Source organism: Oculina patagonica, chromosome 4 (genome assembly GCF_052425735.1).
Source record: "Oculina patagonica isolate OP01 chromosome 4, crgOcupat, whole genome shotgun sequence".
Taxonomy (NCBI): Eukaryota; Metazoa; Cnidaria; class Anthozoa; order Scleractinia; family Oculinidae; genus Oculina; species Oculina patagonica.
In genome coordinates this window covers 45,169,208-45,188,359 of record NC_135761.1, presented here as the reverse complement: position 1 = coordinate 45,188,359, position 19,152 = coordinate 45,169,208, and the positions used below count along the sequence as shown (strand labels likewise).

General features: G+C 40.9%; 2 protein-coding genes, 1 long non-coding RNA gene and 1 pseudogene across 4 annotated transcripts in view; 1 reads left to right on the top strand and 3 right to left on the bottom strand.

Moving 5' to 3' along the window:
* Positions 1-19,152, top strand: part of LOC144652686 (uncharacterized) — a 207,603-nt gene that overhangs the window by 173,340 nt on the left and 15,111 nt on the right. The window lies entirely within an intron of this gene.
* Positions 971-8,839, bottom strand: LOC144652563 (uncharacterized). 2 transcript variants are annotated; one of them, XM_078512615.1, is made up of 3 exons: positions 8,733-8,839; positions 4,783-5,043; positions 971-2,232 (listed from the first exon to the last, which is right to left on the bottom strand). In XM_078512615.1, exons 2-3 carry the CDS (start codon positions 5,033-5,035, stop codon positions 971-973), a joined length of 1,515 nt encoding a protein of 504 aa, XP_078368741.1. In that variant the 5' UTR covers positions 5,036-5,043; positions 8,733-8,839. The 2 variants fall into 2 exon arrangements, with proteins under 2 accessions (XP_078368741.1, XP_078368742.1); XM_078512616.1 differs by having other exon boundaries at positions 8,706-8,791.
* LOC144650313 (uncharacterized) lies at positions 10,285-12,608 on the bottom strand. Its single transcript, XM_078509963.1, has one exon. It carries the CDS (start codon positions 12,332-12,334, stop codon positions 10,331-10,333), a length of 2,004 nt encoding a protein of 667 aa, XP_078366089.1. The 5' UTR covers positions 12,335-12,608; the 3' UTR covers positions 10,285-10,330.
* LOC144647932 (uncharacterized) lies at positions 12,439-18,536 on the bottom strand (annotated as a pseudogene).

The following is a 19,152-nucleotide window of genomic DNA, read 5'->3' as shown; positions in this document are numbered from 1 at the left end:
CCCAAATAAGCCCCCAAATCTTGATAATAGCCCTTCCCGACCTAGACTATAATAAGGCTAGACTAGACTAAAATAATGTGGGGACGAACGTGAAAGCAAGCGAGCACGACACAGCTAACTCAAGAAACTGAAGAAAGGTTTTCGGAAAGCACAAAAGTGCACGCGACTAGACCGAAAGGAATTATGGGGAGAAGTAAAGGGCTACTACACGTGCTGAACAAACGCGAATTAGCTCATTTTCTTTCTCTTCAAACACGTTGAAACATGCAAAGTACTTTTAGCCACGCTGAATTTTAGAAGAATTTTCAAAACTCAAAGGACCCCCAAAGACAAGCTACAGTAAACGTAAAACTACAGAAAAAGGCCTTCTGAGTGGAAAAACAAATTCTTCACGTGCAAAAATACAAACTTGAACATTTCCTCAAGGTCAATATGCAAAATTCCAGTGAATACCCAGACCACCTTTCGGTCTTGTCGCGTGCACTTTTGTGTTTTTTTTTTTTCCGTCAACTTTTCTCGAATAAGCTGTATTCTACTGGCGAAGCAGCGGCCACGGACTTAATAGCAAAAGAGAAATTGCTCAGTCGGAGTCTATTCCCAACCCCACCCACCTCCCTCCGGCCGCTTTCTGCCACCAAGTTCAAACTTGTCAAATGTTAAAGGTGCGGCTCAGATGTCCTCTAACCCGCAGAAGCAGATTGATGTGACGGGCAGTCACACACACGGTTGTCTGACAACCTGACATTTGCGAGTAGAAAACAGCTCAGAGTCGCCTTATGGAAGACCAGTGAACCGATTGAGAGGAGCACTAAGCCTGAATTGCACTAACCGGACGACTTAACTAGCTTTCAGGTTGTTTTGTGTTGTTATTTACCGTATTATATCCTGTTACTCCAAACCTTAATTTCACGCTCCCTTGTGTTAATAGATTTCATTATTGCACTATGCAGTACATCTATCTTGCAGGCTTTTAAGTGCAGTAACAGTACTTCCGTAAGAGGGGAAATTTCTCCGCGATACAGTACGGTTGGTCTTTATAAGCGTCGATACGACTTATATCGCCCGCAAGTGAAGGAACGCCTTTCTTCATTTTTACAGAAGCTTCGTAAAATCCTTCATTAGGTGAAGTTTCAAACTGCAACTGATACAATGTGTCGTCGGCCAGTGTATTGGTAGATTTGTCACCGAGTACTAACCCGCATGAATCACATTCGTCATCGCGTTTACTTTCTGCAAAATACTGCATTTTTTCATTTGGCATGTCATGAAACGCACTTTTGATTTCCTTTAATACCAGTTTGTGACATAGCTTTCCTAGTTGATACTTTTGGAACATTAAATCGTTCATAAACTTGACCACAAACTCCGTCAAATTTTTGATCAAGGGCTCATCTGTAGAAATCTTTTCCAAGTTAAGACAAGGACACCAATGTTCCTCAACACCTGCATTCTCGCATGTGCGGCTGCCCTCGTCAATCTTGCTAAACAGGCTTTGACCAGTCGTAATCCCGTCTGGGTAATTAGGGTAAGACAGGAGGTGTTGAAGTGTAGCGTACACATCAAAGGGCGTGGTTAATACTTTGGAGTTATGGACAAGATTGCTGTGTAGGTCTGGGTATTTCTCAATAAACCATTTAGGAAATGTGAGAGAAATAAATGGAAGACGTTCCTCCAATTTACCTTGAATTGTTTTTCTCAGTCCAGAAAATCGTATTCCATGGTCACCGAATATAATCAGCAAAGTGTTTTTCAGAAAGCCCTCTTTCTCAAAGGTTTGTAAAATGCTTTTCAAATCGTCATCGACGTAACCAATCGGGTTCAGATCCTGGTGAGAGATAACTGCATGCGTTATTAGAGAAAACTTTGGCTTATCTTTGTACGCACGGTAGAAACTTAACAAATATTCCAATGAGATGTTATGAGAAGCTCTGCTACCGATACAATAACCGTCGATAAACTTCTCTGCTTCCAACCAAAACGGCCTGGCGTAGTGGTCAGTGGGCGGGTCTCTGAAGCCGTACAAACGGTAATTGAACGATGCGTAATGCGGAGAGTCCTCTGAGAATAAAGTTGTGTATCCTTTCTGTTTAAAATCTTTAAAAATCCACCTCCATTTATCAACTGAGTCTGATGAAGGCTCGCTTCGTCTTGCTTCAGGTTGTGCCTTTTCAGCTATCCCAGTGAGCATTGCACAGAGTTGAGCAGTTGTACCATCGCCTACAATTGTCTCGCCTACGAATGAAAATGTAGTATTCATGTTAGGCGATAAGCCTGGTGTTCACTAGCGACGCAAGCACAAGCGCAAGAATAACAGCTTTTAGTATAATTTCAGAGGTGATTATAAGAATTGAAGCATTCTGATTGGTCGAGAAGCTCGGCTTATGAGGCTATAATCACCCCGCGCGAGGTGATTATAGCTTTGAAGGCTTGGTTACTTAGCCACGCCACCTTTGACATCCAGGAAAGTAAACATGGCCGCTTTTGCTGAATGAAAATTTCTTTGATTTGAAAGAAACCAGTCCAAGTCCCGGATAATTTAAACATTGGGAATTTTTCAAATTAACTACCAAGACTTTTGGACCGAAAATATTTTCAAGAGATGGTTCTCAAGGCATTAGAAATGATCGTAAACACGGCGGTTTTGGCGATCGATGAGAAACTCAGTCGGATCGATTGAGCAAACATTATTTAGTTCTCTTCTCACCGGAGCTACTCATTTTAAGAGGATTCGCACATTCGCTTAGAAGTCATCCACAATCATACAAAGGTAACGGACATCTATCTTTCTTATTGTGTTTGTTTTGTTCCGTTTTATTGCTTTAACTAAATAAATTCTGATTGCAATCGATGATTTAAACTGGTTTACACCGTACAGTATGTTGCCCTATTACCGGACACTTTTTGCACTTACCGTAATATCTTACTTCAAAACAGCACTTACGAGCTGAAACTTACCCACAATGTAGCTTCCACTGCTGGTAAGTAGGTCGTGGAGTTTTATCTTCTAAATCTCTTTGGCTTCTTTGTAATCATGGAAAGAGTTGGTCAAATTCGGTGCCCTAATTCCGGACGAGTTGCCCTAATTCCGGACGATCGTTACGAGGAAAATACTCCCTTTCTCTCGGAAATATTATTCCCGATCATGGCAAAATATAAGTCATTAGGGCTGAATAAAGGATTATTCTTTTGAAAAATTGTCTTTCAGGCAAAATTTAAAGCATTTTTCTTTCAATTTTAGCGAGGAAATCATCAGGCCATTGACATAAACAATGTTCAGCGAATGTTTCGGCCACTTGAAACGAAGTTCGCCAAGGAAGATTAATCAATACCAAAACAGGTATCGAAGCTTTAATACAGCACAGACAGTTACAAAAATGCTTGTTTTTCAAAACCTATTCCATAAAATTGTTTTCAAATAGGTAAACAAGTTTGCTGTAGGTATGCGTCCGGAATTAGGCACACCTCATCAAAAATTCAACTTAACTCTTTGGTGACCGTGCTCGGAAATTAAGAGCGAAAACTGAAAATTTATTATATGCTGATAAACCTAGTCCTTTTACCTTTACGTTAATATATAAATAAATATAATATATCGCGCACTTTGCGAGAGCAGAGCGCTTTATTGAAACGATGTAGTTTGACGCGCTGTAAAAATCGGATTTACGAAGAAAATAATTTTTACCTACCTCCACGAAAACTTGAATTTTCCCCTCTAAACGGAGCACAGCTCGGCCGAAAAAAGAGCAAACGAAAGCAGACTAATCGCTAAGTCTTCTGAACTTTTTGTTTAACTTAATTTTAATGTTACGACCATATACGAAATTTTTAAGTCGAAGTGTCCGGAAATAGGGGTGTCCGGGAAATAGGGCAACATACTGTACGCAAGTGAACACTTGTGTTTGCTGTTTTCTTGTTTGCTATTGTTATTTTTAAAGTTCTTGATGATCACCTCTAAAAATTATACTAAAACAATTATTTGCCTCAGGCTCAGTGATTATTGTTGAATAATCCCCTCGACTTCGGCGAATAATTGTTAATTAATTCACCGTGAAAACGGCTTCGACTCAAGCAAAAGCACAAGCGCCTTGCAGTTTTATCCTTGTGCTTGTGCTTACGGCAAGCACAAGAACATGGATCAAAATGTGTCCTTTTTGTATGATTGTGCTAATGCTTGCGCTTGTGCTTGCGTCGCTAGTAAAACCAGGCTTTATTCAATACCTTGATGAAGCGAGTGGCAATTTCAAGAAAAATTAAGATTTGCTGGCGTTCCATCAAATAAAATATGCAAAAGGGAAAACAAAAAAGTAATAAGTAGATCGAACCACAATCTAAACTGAAAGCATCTCCCCTTGTGGGCAATTTTTTAGTTATAAAACAAGTTTGTATGACCTGAGGGAAGCAGGGGAAGAAATCATGAAACTGTATAGAATACGCAGCGGCGCGTAGAGCTTTAGATGTTGTATTTAACCATAGTTAGTAGAGGTGACTGGTTAGGAAAACCGGCACACTTCAAAGGGCAAAACAATAGCGCGACAAAATTTTCCTACGGTCTTCGCGTACTTTTCGCGTAAATTACTGGTTATTTGCGTCACAGCTGATGCACGGTAATCAGACGAGGAAAGATAAGTTCCGAGACTTTTCAGAAATAATTCATTAGAGACGCACAACAGAAGAAAATCTATAGGAGTATTATCTCCGTTTGATCACTTTCTGTTGATTAAGTCAATCCACACAACAACAACAAACAATAGCTACAATAATTAACATTTTTAGCAAACAAACCTTCCAGCAAAACCGAGTTGAGGTTCTTGGTCAAATATTCCAAAGTGTTAGGCATCTTTCTTTTGAAATTAGCCGCCGAGGTGGAGTCGTACATGATGAGAGCAACATCAAGTGGAATACCGCCAGGCTTCACGGGTCTTTTGGAGACTTCCTCTTTTGGTGACACCTGCATATGTACGTCACTCTTGGTTTCCCCGCATCTGGTAACGACATCGACTCGGACAAAGTCCGCTTTTACTGTCGCCTTTCCCATAAATGGTTCTGTTGAACAAAGATAATCTGTGTTATTTCGCCGATTTTGAATAGAGTTGCCACCTAGAATGAATCTTATGTTACTTTTTGATATGTTGAGGAAAATCTCTGAGAACAACTTTGTACAAGAAGAGTTTGACAAGACATAAACTTCCAATAAAGATAGAAGTGCAACAATTAACAAATAGAGAATGTCGTCTGAGTAATTGTTGAAACGGTCTATCCCATTGGCTAAAACATGAAAATCTACTATCACTTCTTCATTAGGTTTTCTCTCCACTTGACTTATTAATCCCCTTTTAATGAAATTTATTCTGAGTTTTAAAACAGCAAAATTTCTATTTGGAAACATGGAAAATTAAAAGCCTTTCTTGGCCATTGTTTTGGAGTCTCATGATTGGATAAAATCTTGTAACACGAAAGAAAGTTTCAGTACATTTTATTTCAAAAACGTGTTTTCCACAGGTTGATGTAATCTTAGTAAGAAAATCAAGAATCTTATGTGGGGAAAGCGAAATGCCGCAGTTCTTACACGCATTGGGCAGGCAGCCGGGGGGTTTACAGAACATTGAGTAGTTTCGAAGTCTCCAAAACTTTCTCGAGTGTTTTAAATCACGTGTAGACGGTTTTGAAATTGAGTTTTTTTTTGGCGAGAAATGAACAGAATCTGTACGAGTAAAATGTGAAATGGTCATTTGTTGTGTTCACATCACTGTGTCTATCTTGCAGAATTGCTCAAAGCATTATTGTGTTTAAGGAGGCTCGATGTAGTATTTTTAGCCAAAGGGTGGTTGTTTTGAAAATTAAAATTATCAAAGAAGCCAATGTTCCATTTTTGCCAAAATACACCATAATGATCAAATATGACCAAATTTTAATTTTTTACCCGTCACTTAGTCACAAAAGTTACCATAGCAACCATTGACGTTTTCTTTTGTTCTCAAACAAGCTTGTTTTTCTCGAAATCTAGATTGACACTTGGTATTTATTTTTTGATATGTTCAAGTATAGTAGATTGACTACCTGTACACAAAATTTTAGGAAAATCTGTAAGAGCGTTTTAGAGTAAATCAAGAATGAAGTTTTTGGTATTTTCTTATAATTTCCTACAATCAGCAGTCGATATATTTTAACAAATTAAGGCAAAAAGTCTTTCGCGTTTAGTTAATGGTCTTTGATGGTGTAAGTATTTATATTTCAGTGAGAGTAACTGCACTCAAAAAATACGAAACAATTTAAAAGCGCCTATTTTATATTAAAACGGGGTTTTTCTGAAAATTTCATTCTTGATTTACTTGAAAATGCTCTTACAGATTTTTCTGAAATTTCGTCGACAGTAAGTCAATGTACTAAACTTTAACATATCAAAAAATAAACAGCAAGAGTTAATCTAGATTTCGAGAAAATCAAGCTTGTTTGTAAACAAAAGAAAACGTCAATGGTTGCTATGGTAACCTTTGTGACTAAGTGACGGGTAAAAAATTAAAATTTGGTCATATTTGATCATTATGGTGTATTTTGACAAAAATCGAACATTGGCTTCCTAGATAATTTTATATTTCAAAACAACCACTCTTCGGCTAAAAAAACTACATCGAGCCTCCTTAATAGAGATGTTTTGCATAAGACCACTACATATGCTAATCATCTACTATCAGTGGATTTAGTAGAATACCCAGGAGACTAGTTTTGATTGCAAAGGAACATGCACAAGCCGTTGTTTTTGTTCAAGACAATCATTTTCTTGTCAATTAAAATGAACACTTTACAATAAAAATTTGCGATAATACATTACCTAAAAACATTATAAACTCCGTTTAAAAAATTCTAAAAAGACCACGACGTTTCGACGTTGACTTAACGTCATTATCAAGCAAAGAAAATATGTGATTAAATGTATAAATACTAAAAAATAGACAATAGAGAATAATTAATAAAAGTTGTGAAGTGAAAAATGTTCAATGTCAAACAAAGAGTTTAGCACGTATAGAGTCCGCCTGCGTATTCAAATTTGGTCGCAGTTTCTTTATGAATAGCATCTCGTAAATGAGACAGTCAAATTTTCCTCGGCATTTTTTCAGGACACGAAATTGGTTTTCCTTTAGGAGGTTCACATCGCCATGAGATTCTTTGAAATGCTTTCCAATCGCCGATGATTTGTGCTCAGCAATGCGTTTGTGTAGGTGTCGGGCTGTGTACCCGACATAATCCGCATCACACAGATTACATGAAAAAGAATAAACAACGCAATGGTGATTAACAATCGTTGGCTTGAGTTCTTTTGGTTTAAGCTCTTGTTCCAGTTTTTTGCTGACGAAAACTGGTTGCACGGTGACGTTGATCTTGTGACTTAGATCGCATAAATGAAAATGAAAAATGAAAGCGCTCTATTTTGCGCAGAAATGCCACGGGCGAAAAAGAAAAGCAACAACAACAACAACTAACTGTTCGGCCATGACTCGCAGTCTTTGATAAAAAAAAATTCGTTCAAACCGTGTATGTATGCGCTCATCCATGTTTCGTGTTACCTCACGTACACAAACTCATCTTTATTTTCGAATTCTTTGTCATATTCCCACTGGAGTCACGGTTAACTTTTAATGAAAAATACTTTCAAAACATCTTACGCTTTTTATGTTCACTCAACTTTACTTTTGCGGGAACTCGGTTGAAATAGAGATTGAATAGCACAACGTGCCTCTGCAACGACTTGTACAACGACTGGCCGAATGACGCCATAAGTTTCCAACTGCTAGGTTGTTTTTTTTTTAAAACGACAATTTAACAATCTGCCCAACAAAGTTCTGTTTACGTCCTTTAAACAAAGGAAAGGGTAGTCTCCAGGGTATTTCTGCTAAATCCACTAATAGTGGATCATTAGCATATGAAGTGGGCTTCGGCTTATGCGAAACATATCTAATTACTGGGTTACCGTACGCGTACGAATAATTAAAAGCGGTAAAAACCTGTACAATAAATCATTTTACTTTGTATTAATTTCATCTGTGCCCCATATCCGTGAAAATCTACTGAAGTAAAGACTGAAGTAAAATTCGGAACCAACTGGACAGCCTTCATATTTGGTCTGTTTTGTCCAGAAATTCTCGGTTCGACTGGTTCCGGAATTTTAGGATCGGAATTTCGGGAATGTTTTTCGCAACAGAAGGTAACCAAGCGATGAAAGTTAGCCACTGTTATCCTGGTAATCTCTGCCTGCTGCTATGTTTAGACATCTGCTAATTGTCAGTTTTAAATAATGAATGATTAAAATCATCAGATGTACAAAACCACTGCACTCACTCAAACATCAGTGAAAGATTACAATAACACACAGTCGGTTTTTAAAATTTTCCGGCCTGTGCGATGAAGTGTTCGATATTGTTCAAGAATTCGTAAATTGACTGGTTTCCAAAAAAATCGAACGCAGCTAGTGAAACAAAGCCAAACAAATAAAAGCAGTTTTTTGGTGGGTTCGAATGTGGTTCGATTTTAAAATCCAGCCATAACATGTATATTTTATGCGTTTTAAATTATTTTGACAGGAGTAACTTAGGGCACAAACTTTTGGCTCTTAGCTGGTCAGAGCCTGAATTTCAGACGTCTAAAATTAAGGCTAAGCCTCTCAAAGAAACGACCGAGGTTTAAAGAAAAAGAAATTAAAAATATCTCACCATTATCAGCATGATTTTCAACCGTACCTTCACTTGTGGGCTTCGCCAGGTTCGATAAATTCTTGGGATTGGAAAGAACAACCTTAAAATCACCTCCGCGGGGTCTATCAATTGTTCTGTATCGTACTGAAGATATGCCGTCCCCCTTCACTTCAAGCACATTGTTAATAAAGGTGGAATACCTCTCTCCTTTACACTGCAGTTGGCCAAGATCTTTTATAAATTCTTGTATGCTTGGATGAAACGGATCCAAATTCGGCAGCCGGCAAGCTGAGCTGTAGTTTCCCACTCGCTTGACATCTTTTATCCGCAGGGTCTTGTTCAGCTTGTTGAACTCTGTAGCCCGAGGGCTCGACGTACTTGTAAAAATACCATTTACAGAGAACAACAAGAGCACGCTAATTACACAGCACAGGATGAACAAGATAAAAGCGATGTGAATTCGGCGAAATTGGACTCTATAAGGAAGCGTACAGCATGCTAGGCCTCCGAACATGTTTTTAAAGTGCTAATGCATGTACCCGTTCTTGTCCAGGACGTGCTATAAAACCGGTAATTGTATAACTCCTGAAGCTTGAGAGTACAAAATGTTCTCGAGAAACACACTTAGAGTATGGAGAAAATAGACCTTTCAATTTTGTATGTAAATTGCCCTTTCAGATTATGCGATGTTCCCTAGAGTATTTGTTTTTTATTAAATAAGTTAAAACACGCGCTTTGCGGGCCGCAAATGACTCCCAGCGGGCCGTTAATGCATTAACGGCCCTGCAGCTGATTGGTTCTCGGTTCATCATCCAATTAATTTTAACCAATAAACGTCGCTGACGCGGTAAAACCATTCAGGCGCGTACGCGGTTACAAGCGTACAGCAAGCTTTAAAGTTCAGCCTCGAACAGTTTTTTTACTCAGAGCGAATTGTGTTCGGACGGAAAAATCAAAGTCCATTGGTTGTAAATGTGACAAAATGCAGCCAAAAAAATCGGATTTAGAAGCAAATGGACAAGGCGAAGAGACAAAGAGAGCAACTTCTTGTTGGAAATAACAAAGATGATAAATTTTAAGCTCGGTAATAAATAATGAAGATGTGTCGCGGAATCTTTGTAAATCCCGCAGTCGCTGGTCAACAATCAAGAGGACTGTCTTTCTTCGTTACAGATTTATTTCCAAGTACAATCCAACAATCTAGCGATTCAACAATCTAACAATCCAGTAGTTCTTTACGTTAACAATTCTAACACGATCTGATCTTACAATATACGTTACTACAATTTTCATATCATATCTTGCGAAACTAGTAATTTCCCCACGATCACGAGTACTGTAAAATCCCAAGCCTAAGTATTGTAATATTACTAAATTTAATTCATATTTCACAATAACACGTTCTCTTCCCTAATTTAGCTAGCTATACGCGTGCAATTACATCAGTTCTCTTACAGTAATAAACTACGGACTTTGTTTACATTGTTGCGAAATTATGTCACGAAATCTACGAGTTAAAACCTTTTTGTTTAATAATAATCAGTATAATAGTTAATATTTCGTGGCATTGCATTGCGTTACGGTCTAAATTAATAATCAATTATACGTGGAATATTTTCCGACACTCTCCCCCCTTGACTCGCCTACGAGTCAAGCATTTGTTTTGTTTTCCATCTAGAATCTAAAGCAGCCGATCTTGTCGGGTTTCGCCTAGCGTGTTCCCTTACCGGCCTAATCCTAACTTGATTCCTCCCTTCAAAGGTACTTTGGACTTCTATGGGGTACAGCTTTTGAACAGGTCTGGAAATGCGCACAGGTTTTCCCTTGGCAATGACTCTTACGTTTGCGCCTCTGACAACACTATCTCTACCTGTGATAAGACTTTCTACCACTGCCAATTTCCACTTTCCTCTCTTTTTGTTCTCTTCAAAAACTGCAACTACGTCCCCAACTTTAACTTGCCTAACTGCACGACCTGATTTTGCGCGGTGAAATTCTCTAAGGTTTACTAGATACTCGTTCCTCCACCTCTTCCAGAAATGTGTTAGCCTTTCTGTCAAATACCTGAACCTTTCATAGCAACTACTCTCATTCTCTTCTGGTTCCTCAGCTATCTCATCTGGCATAGACTGGATTTTCCTACCATAAATTAAGTGCGAGGGTGTTAAGACTTCATGCTCAACCTCATCGTACTCGTACGTTAGTGGTCGTGAATTTAACGTCCCCTCCACTTCTACTAGTACTGTTGACAACTCGGCAAAACTTAATCTCGCGTTACCCAACACCTTTCTAAGACACGCTTTCACACTTCCAACCATTCTCTCAAAAAAACCTCCCCACCAGGGTGCCCTTTCTAAATTGTATCGCCACTCTATTCTCTTCCTGTCTAATTCGCTGGCTACCTCTGGATGTTTAAAAAGATTGTTAAGCGCTTTTTCAGTCGCTTGAAATGTTTTGGCGTTGTCTGAAACAATAAGCGTTGGCGTGCCTTTTCGCGATGTAAATCGCCTTAACGCTAGCCTGAAGGCTTCAGCAGACAAATCTTCAACCAATTCTAAATGAATCGCTCTCGTTACACAGCATGAAAACAATGCAATGTAAGCCTTATTCATACCTCCTGTAGCCGCTTTAACATAAAACGGTCCAGCAAAATCCACGCCTACTTTCGAAAACGCTGGTGCCCGCCTAACGCGAAAATCTGGCAAAGCTGCTGTCTGCGGCGCGCCGTAAGCTTGACCTTCGAAGCGTTTACATGTTACGCATGTACTCAAAACTTTCTTTACGCATTGCCTACCCTTAGGAATCCAATACTTCGACCTCACTTCGGCGAGCGTCGCTCTCACACCACCATGCATCACCTTCTCGTGACAATCTCTTATCACCATAGTTGTGTACGCGTGATCTCTCGGGAGGACAATTGGTCTGCGCGCATCAAATTCCAGGTCTGAATTAACCAGTCTTCCAACACATCTTAGAATGCCTTCACTCTCTACTACGCCTAGCTCGGTTTTTAGCTGCTGGAAATTCTTCTGACTTCGCAAATCAGCTTGCGTTGCTTTCAACCATTCACGTTCGGCCTCGGTCAGTTCTTCCTTTGTCAATCTTCCACTTCTTTTGGCCTTCCCGTCTCGGTTTTTGCGTACATTTCTTATGAAGCGGAACACAAACGCGGTCACTCTGAGTAGTTTCTCTAGATTTCCATGCCTGTTGATGTCCACAACATTCGCAACACTCGGCAAGCACTCTACTTCCACCACCATCGCATTGGCTGTCTTTTTAAGTTCTTCTTGACTTTCGGGTGTGTCCATGTCTTCTATCGTCGATGGCCATTCGTCTTCTGTCTGGGTTAACCATTTCGGCCCGCACCACCAAAGTTTCTCGTTCTTAAGTCTCGATCCTAGCGCTCCCCGTGAGCCAATGTCTGCTGGATTTTCTTCACCAGGACAGTGCCCCCAATCTTTCTTGTGTGACAATTTCAAAATCTCATTCACCCGGTGGCGTACGAATTGCTTCCACTCCCCCCGGTTTTGTATCCAACAGAGCGCTGTTTTGCTATCTAACCAGTACTTGGTACCACTTATTTCCAGCTGGGATTCTAATGCATTCTTTACGGTCTGCATGAGTTGGGCCAAAATTCTTGCGGACATGAGCTCTAATCGCGGAATAGTTAACGTCTTAACGGGTGCTACCCGGGATTTCGAGGCTAGCAGTTTTGCAAAAATCCCCTCATTTGTAGCATAAACTAGGTACACTACAGCGCAATAAGCTTTTGTGCTCGCGTCCCCAAATCCGTGCAGCTGACATTCGAGAACCCTTTGTTTTGGATTTTCATAGACACATCGGTTGATTGAAATCCCTTCAATTTTGGAAAGATCCGCCACCCATTCACTGAATTTCTTTTTTGATTCCCCTTCAAGCTCCTCGTCCCAATCCCGTTTTTCGCAACAAAGTGTTTGAAAAAGCATCCTCATCGGAACAATCATGGGGCTAATAAGTCCCAGGGGGTCAAATAACCCTGCCAGCAAACTTAACAAATTGCGCTTTGTTGCCTGCATTTTTTGCGCCCGCTCTATAAGCTTCTCAAAACTAAACGGAATACTATCCCTTTCCAAGTCCCATGGGAGACCTAAGACCTTTTTGCATCCCTTCTTAATTTCCGATCCCGATCCGAGCGCGATTTTTGCGAAGGTTTCCTCTCCATCACTAGCGTCCGATGTGCTGCTCTCTGACCTCTCTTTCTCTTCATTCTGCTCAATGCGATCTCTCAACGCCTTGTCATTTGTCAACCATTTTCGCAGCCTGAAACCTCCCGCTGCCATTCGCTGTTTTGACGTCTCGTACAAATGGAACGCATCGGTTGAATTCTTCTCGCCTGTCACCAGGTAGCCTGCGTTGCAGACGAACAAAACCCCGGTATAGTGCGTCTGCGAATTAGAGCACAAAAGCTTGTTCCGGCCCCCCGCGTGTTACCAGGGATTTCTATAATAACCTCTGATTGGCTTTTGAATAGGGCCGTTCTTTCGTGCGTCGTAATTGGTCGAGTGCATCATGAGAAACCATAGTTACGCTTTCGACGAAGACCAGATACAAAACAAACTTGGCGGCGATCACGGCAGATCGGACCAGATCGGTGAGAATTAGCGTTTGAAGCGGTAAAAAAGCAGCCGGTTCGAACTATCTGATAAAAAAAGAAAACAACGATAACGACAAGAAGCAAACACAACTGACAAGCAAAAAGGTCATGGTATAAATTGTTGAATAATCTACATTTGTCTTGTGGTGAAAGAATGTCACACAACGAACATCCGTCATCCGTGATGAGAAGCAACACTCCTTGCAACACAATAAACAGCCGGACCCGGCATTACAAATGCAGAATGCAAACGACATCTTCACGGAAAATTTAGGACCAGAGGGAATATTTCATAAGCTCAAAAAATATCTTGCAAATATGAATGTTCCAAGACTAACCGCGATAGTAATTACATATGACAAATGTAAAACAGAGGTGTCAAAATATCCGGGCAAAATATACAAACGGAAAGCCGTGCAGACCAATGCCTTATGGCTCTACTCAACTTTAAACGCCTCCAAATAATACAACTGACAGCATATCGTGCCCTTTCTAAACAAGTGAAAAGCGAAATAGATTGGATGAACAATTCCAATACAGAACGGCAAATTTACAAATTAATGACAAGAACGTTTTACTGTATCTGGTATCTGGTATTCATCGAACGCGTAACTATGGTTTCTCATGATGCACTCGACCAATTACGACGCACGAAAGAACGGCCCTATTCAAAAGCCAATCAGAGGTTATTATAGAAATCCCTGGTAACACGCGGGGGGCCGGAACAAGCTTTTGTGCAGTAATTCGCAGACGCACTATACCGGGGTTTTGTTCGTCTGCAACGCAGGCTAGTCACCAGGTCGTCGACATAAAAACTCTCAAGCATCTTTCTCACGAATTCGGGATCTTCGTCTTTGTACTTCGAGATATGATATCTCAGCGTGGCGTTCAACAAAAATGGCGAGGCATTTAATCCGAAAACTACGCGGCAAAAGCGATACACTATAATTTTGCTATCGGGCTTGTGTACATCTTCGCACCACAGAAATCTGAGACTATCTCTATCTCCCTCGTCTACCTCGATGTTGAGAAATGCTTTCTCAATATCCCCTATCAGTGCCACCCTTTTCTCTCTAAACCTAAGCAAAATATCGAACAACAAGGGGTTTTAGCGATGGTCCCACATGTAAACAGTCGTTTAGGGAAGTCCCCTCCTTTCCTATCTTCGCGGAAGCGTCGTACACAACGGTAGTAACGAAAACGAAGACCCCGAAAACGAAGACCTAAGACCTAAGACCCATACGAAAACTAAGACCCGTACGAAAACTAAGACCCATACGAAAACTAAGACCCGTACGAAAACTAAGACCCGTACGAAAACTAAGACCCATACGAAAACTAAGACCCGTACGAAAACTAAGACCCGTACGAAAACTAAGACCCATACGAAAACTAAGACCCATACGAAAACGAAGACCCGTACGAAAACGAAGACCCGTATATACGAAAACGAAGACCCGGCCAAAACCAGCGTTACCCAGAGTTGCGTGACATTAATAATAATGACAGAATAATATTGAAGCAGACTGAGCGTACTAAGTACTACTGATCAAAAGTCTAGACTTGATCGAAAACTAAAACCTGATCGAAAACGGTTGCTTCTGCGTCACAGAAGAGACAGCCAAAGTCCCCCAGCAGTAATGCACCGTATCGAAATCTTCTCGCGCACAATACTTGCTTAAATAAACTTCGCTACCCAATTATTATTTCTCCTTTTACATCCGCGTAGAAGGGTGCGGAGAGAAAAAAATTAATACAGGTGTCAAAATGTACTAACGGGAAACTGTGCCGATCTATCACCTCTTCACATCTGCTGAGCGGCAGTCTTTCGACTCTACTTAACCTAGCTAAAATCGCCTCCTTATAATACAACTGACAGAGCATAGTGCAACATCTTTGAGGCGTCAAAATAAATTGGACGACCAAATCCAATTTAACCGAACGGCTTACTTTGTACAAATTTATGTCACGAAATAGGAGTCTGTGTAGGCCTGTCATCTGTTTTTTGCTTAGTAAATAAAGTTTTTGTTAGTGCTTCTTATGTGTAGTCATATCAATAGTGACCTTTCATTCATTTGCCGGGGCCGACAGGCGTACTTGCCAAGATGTTTTAATTTTACTCATGTAGCGCGTAGCGAGGCGTACTCACTTCAAAATGTAGGATTTCAATGAAACTTGATCGATACGTTCTCAGTACTCGTCTGCTTCAATATTATTCCAATCCAACACTAATTCGTAGAGTACAAACATCGCGCAAAACGAGTACAAATGTCACACGATATTTGACCATATTTGTATTTGTCTCATTTCCCCGACCAAAAGATTAAAAACCTTGGCAAGTCATGTGTGACCTAGGCTCCCGCAGTGCTATCAGAATGGAATTTTCAAAAGGAACAGCATCTTTTCATTCCGTTTACGTGTTGAAGTAACTGTAACGTTCCATTTGTCGAAAAATTCTCACCGAAAACTCCATGTAAATGTAAAGCGCTCATTGATTTTCGATTTCAGTAGTACGTTCTCAGTACGCTCAGTCTGCTTCAATATTATTGTCACTATTATTAAGGTCACGCAACTCTGGGTAACGCTGGTTTTTGCCGGGTATTCGTTTTCGTATATACGGGTCTTCGTTTTCGTACGGGTCTTCGTTTTCGTATGGGTTTGAGTTTTCGTACGGGTCTTAGTTTTCGTACGGGTCTTAGTTTTCGTATGGGTCTTAGTTTTCGTACGGGTCTTAGTTTTCGTATGGGTCTTAGTTTTCGTACGGGTCTTAGTTTTCGTATGGGTCTTAGGTCTTAGTTTTCGTACGGGTCTTAGTTTTCGTATGGGTCTTAGTTTTCGTATGGGTCTTAGTTTTCGTATGGGTCTTAGTTTTCGTACGGGTCTTAGTTTTCGTATGGGTCTTAGGTCTTAGGTCTTCGTTTTCGGGGTCTTCGTTTTCGTTACTACCCGTACACAACACGAACTTTGGTTGTGCTCGCTTCTCGGCGCACGACCGCCAGGTGCGGTATATAGTGGACCTGTTCTGCCTTTTCTAATTGCGTGACTGTCTCAATAACTCCTGAATCTAACTGTTCCTTCATAACTGCGCTATACTCCTCAAGTATTTCTGGCTCCTTTCTAAGCTTTCTTATCTGACTCTTCATACGTGACAAGCTTAGCTCGTAATGACTAGGTAAACTATCGTGTCCTTCCTTCCAGGGTAGTTTTACTGAATACCTAGCGCCGTTAAAGGAAATGTTATCCATAAACTCTTCGTACACTCCGTCACACTCCTTCACTCCCAGGGTTTCTAAGTCCCACAACCTTTGGATATTTCTGTCTAAACTGTTGTCTGGGGAAACACTGTCACATCCTATGAAGTTTACCTGAACCACCCGCTCTCTATCTGCTGACTGATTGTAAGTTAATGGACCCGAAATAACCCAACCTAATTCTGTTTCTACCGCAACTGGCTCATGAACCTCCCCCCGTACCACGTTGCCTGTCTGAAAACTCCACAAATAGTCTGCCCCTATCAACAAGTCTATTTCTAACTGCTCACTACTCTTGCAAACGTCCGATAGCCATATTTGCACCAAGTGCGGGTAATTTTTGCGCGCAATCTCCAGATGTTCATTGTGCACGTGAGAAATTTCGGGAACAACATACGCTTCTATTCTCATGACCTTCCCTCCCCCTACCGGGGTCAAATCTATCCCGACAACATCCCTCAAGTTGGATCCCGTAGCCCTTTGCCCGAAAGTGTTTACAGTCAACCATTCCCGCCTAAGAGTTCCTAATTCAAACGATTTCACAACTCGTGATGTAACAAACGATTTATGACTCGCGGTGTCAAAGAGTACCCGGACCCTTGAGGAACCCTTACCCGCTATTTGGGCCTGGGCGGTTTGTAAAGCGACGCATTTTCCCGTCCCAACGTGCATACTATTTCCAATTCCCACTGGCTCTACATTTCCCGGGACCCGCTGGGTTTCTGACGTTTTTACGTTCCCTTGGGAGGCGATGCAAAGTGCTGAATGATGCCTTCCATTACAGTATTTACAAACTACTTCTTTACGATAACTACAGTCTTTCGATAAATGTCCCCTTCTTAAACATTTAAAACATCGACCAAACTTAAATAATATTTTCTTACGTTCCTCGACGTCCTGAATCTTGCGACATTCTTCGTGTTGGTGCCGTCCTAAGCAGAAAGCACAGTTCATTTCCTTTTCAGAATCCACGTGCATGGTTGTGGAAGGTAAATCGCCCCTTTTCCGGAAGTCTCTTGCGTGACTGTGACGTGTGCTGTCATTGTATTCTTCTCTGAGTTCAACTTCGTCTCCCAGGGCATTCAGCAAGTCCGTCAAGTTCCATTCCTGATGCTCCTTTCCTCTCGTTATCGTAAGCCGTAATGAATGTGGCAGCTTTTCCAAGATCGATGGAACCACGATTGCTGAATACGTACTCTCGTCCACACCAAGGGCTTGTAAGGCTCTGTATTTCGTCTCCAGAAAGTCATACAGGCCGCGAAGTCGTGGGGCGTCTCTTTCATTAAACACTGGTTGAGCGTTTAACAGTTCGTTTACGTGAGCTCGCTGGATTGCCGTCTTTTTTTCGTAGCGTTTCTTAAGCAATTCCACTGCAGATTCATAATTGGCGGATGTCAACGCGAATCCCGCGATGGCCGTTCTTGCAGGTCCAACAAGAAGTCCTCTGAGATATGAGAACTTGTCGACGTCTTCCAGTGATTCATTTTTGTGGATGGCGCTCTCAAACGAATCCCAAAACTCTTGCCACTCGAGCAGCTTTCCGTCAAACTTTCGTACTTCCAGTTTGGGCAACCTCACTTTTGTTTTCGAGGCGCTACTCTGCACTGGTTGGAGCTGTTGCAGTGGCGGTGGGGGCAACGATGGCGGCAACGATGGCGGCGGTTCATCGGCTAATTTCTCTGCTATCGCGGCCAATCTGAACGTCAAGTCTGCCTTGAGCCGTCCGCTATGCTCGACTTCGTCAGCCACGTCTTTCTCACTTGCTTTTTCGTCTTCCACTATTTGATCTAGTATTGTTGCGTCCAGTGGAAGGATCTTGTCCAGTTGCTCCTTCAAGGTGGCTTTCCATTTGACAAGTTCGGCTTTCGATGTTCCACTGTCGCTCTCCAGACACTCGTCCACTTCAGGAAGAATACTCTTCAGATAGGTTCTATGGCCAGCTCGCCTCCTTCGTTCGCTTGACATTTCGAAGTCTCTCCGGCTCGTGGGACCAGATGTCGCGGAATCTTTGTAAATCCCGCAGTCGCTGGTCAACAATCAAGAGGACTGTATGAGACTGTATTTCTTCGTTACAGATTTATTTCCAAGTACAATCCAACAATCTAGCGATTCAACAATCTAACAATCCAGTAGTTCTTTACGTTAACAATTCTAACACGATCTGATCTTACAATATACGTTACTACAATTTTCATATCATATCTTGCGAAACTAGTAATTTCCCCACGATCACGAATACTGTAAAATCCCAAGCCTAAGTATTGTAATATTACTAAATTTAATTCATATTTCACAATAACACGTTCTCTTCCCTAATTTAGCTAGCTATACGCGTGCAATTACATCAGTTCTCTTACAGTAATAAACTACGGACTTTGTTTACATTGTTGCGAAATTATGTCACGAAATCTACGAGTTAAAACCTTTTTGTTTAATAATAATCAGTATAATAGTTAATATTTCGTGGCATTGCGTTACGGTCTAAATTAATAATCAATTATACGTGGAATATTTTCCGACAAGATGAAATGTTCAACATGACACGAGACATGGGACAAAGAAAAATTATGAGTCCCCCGAC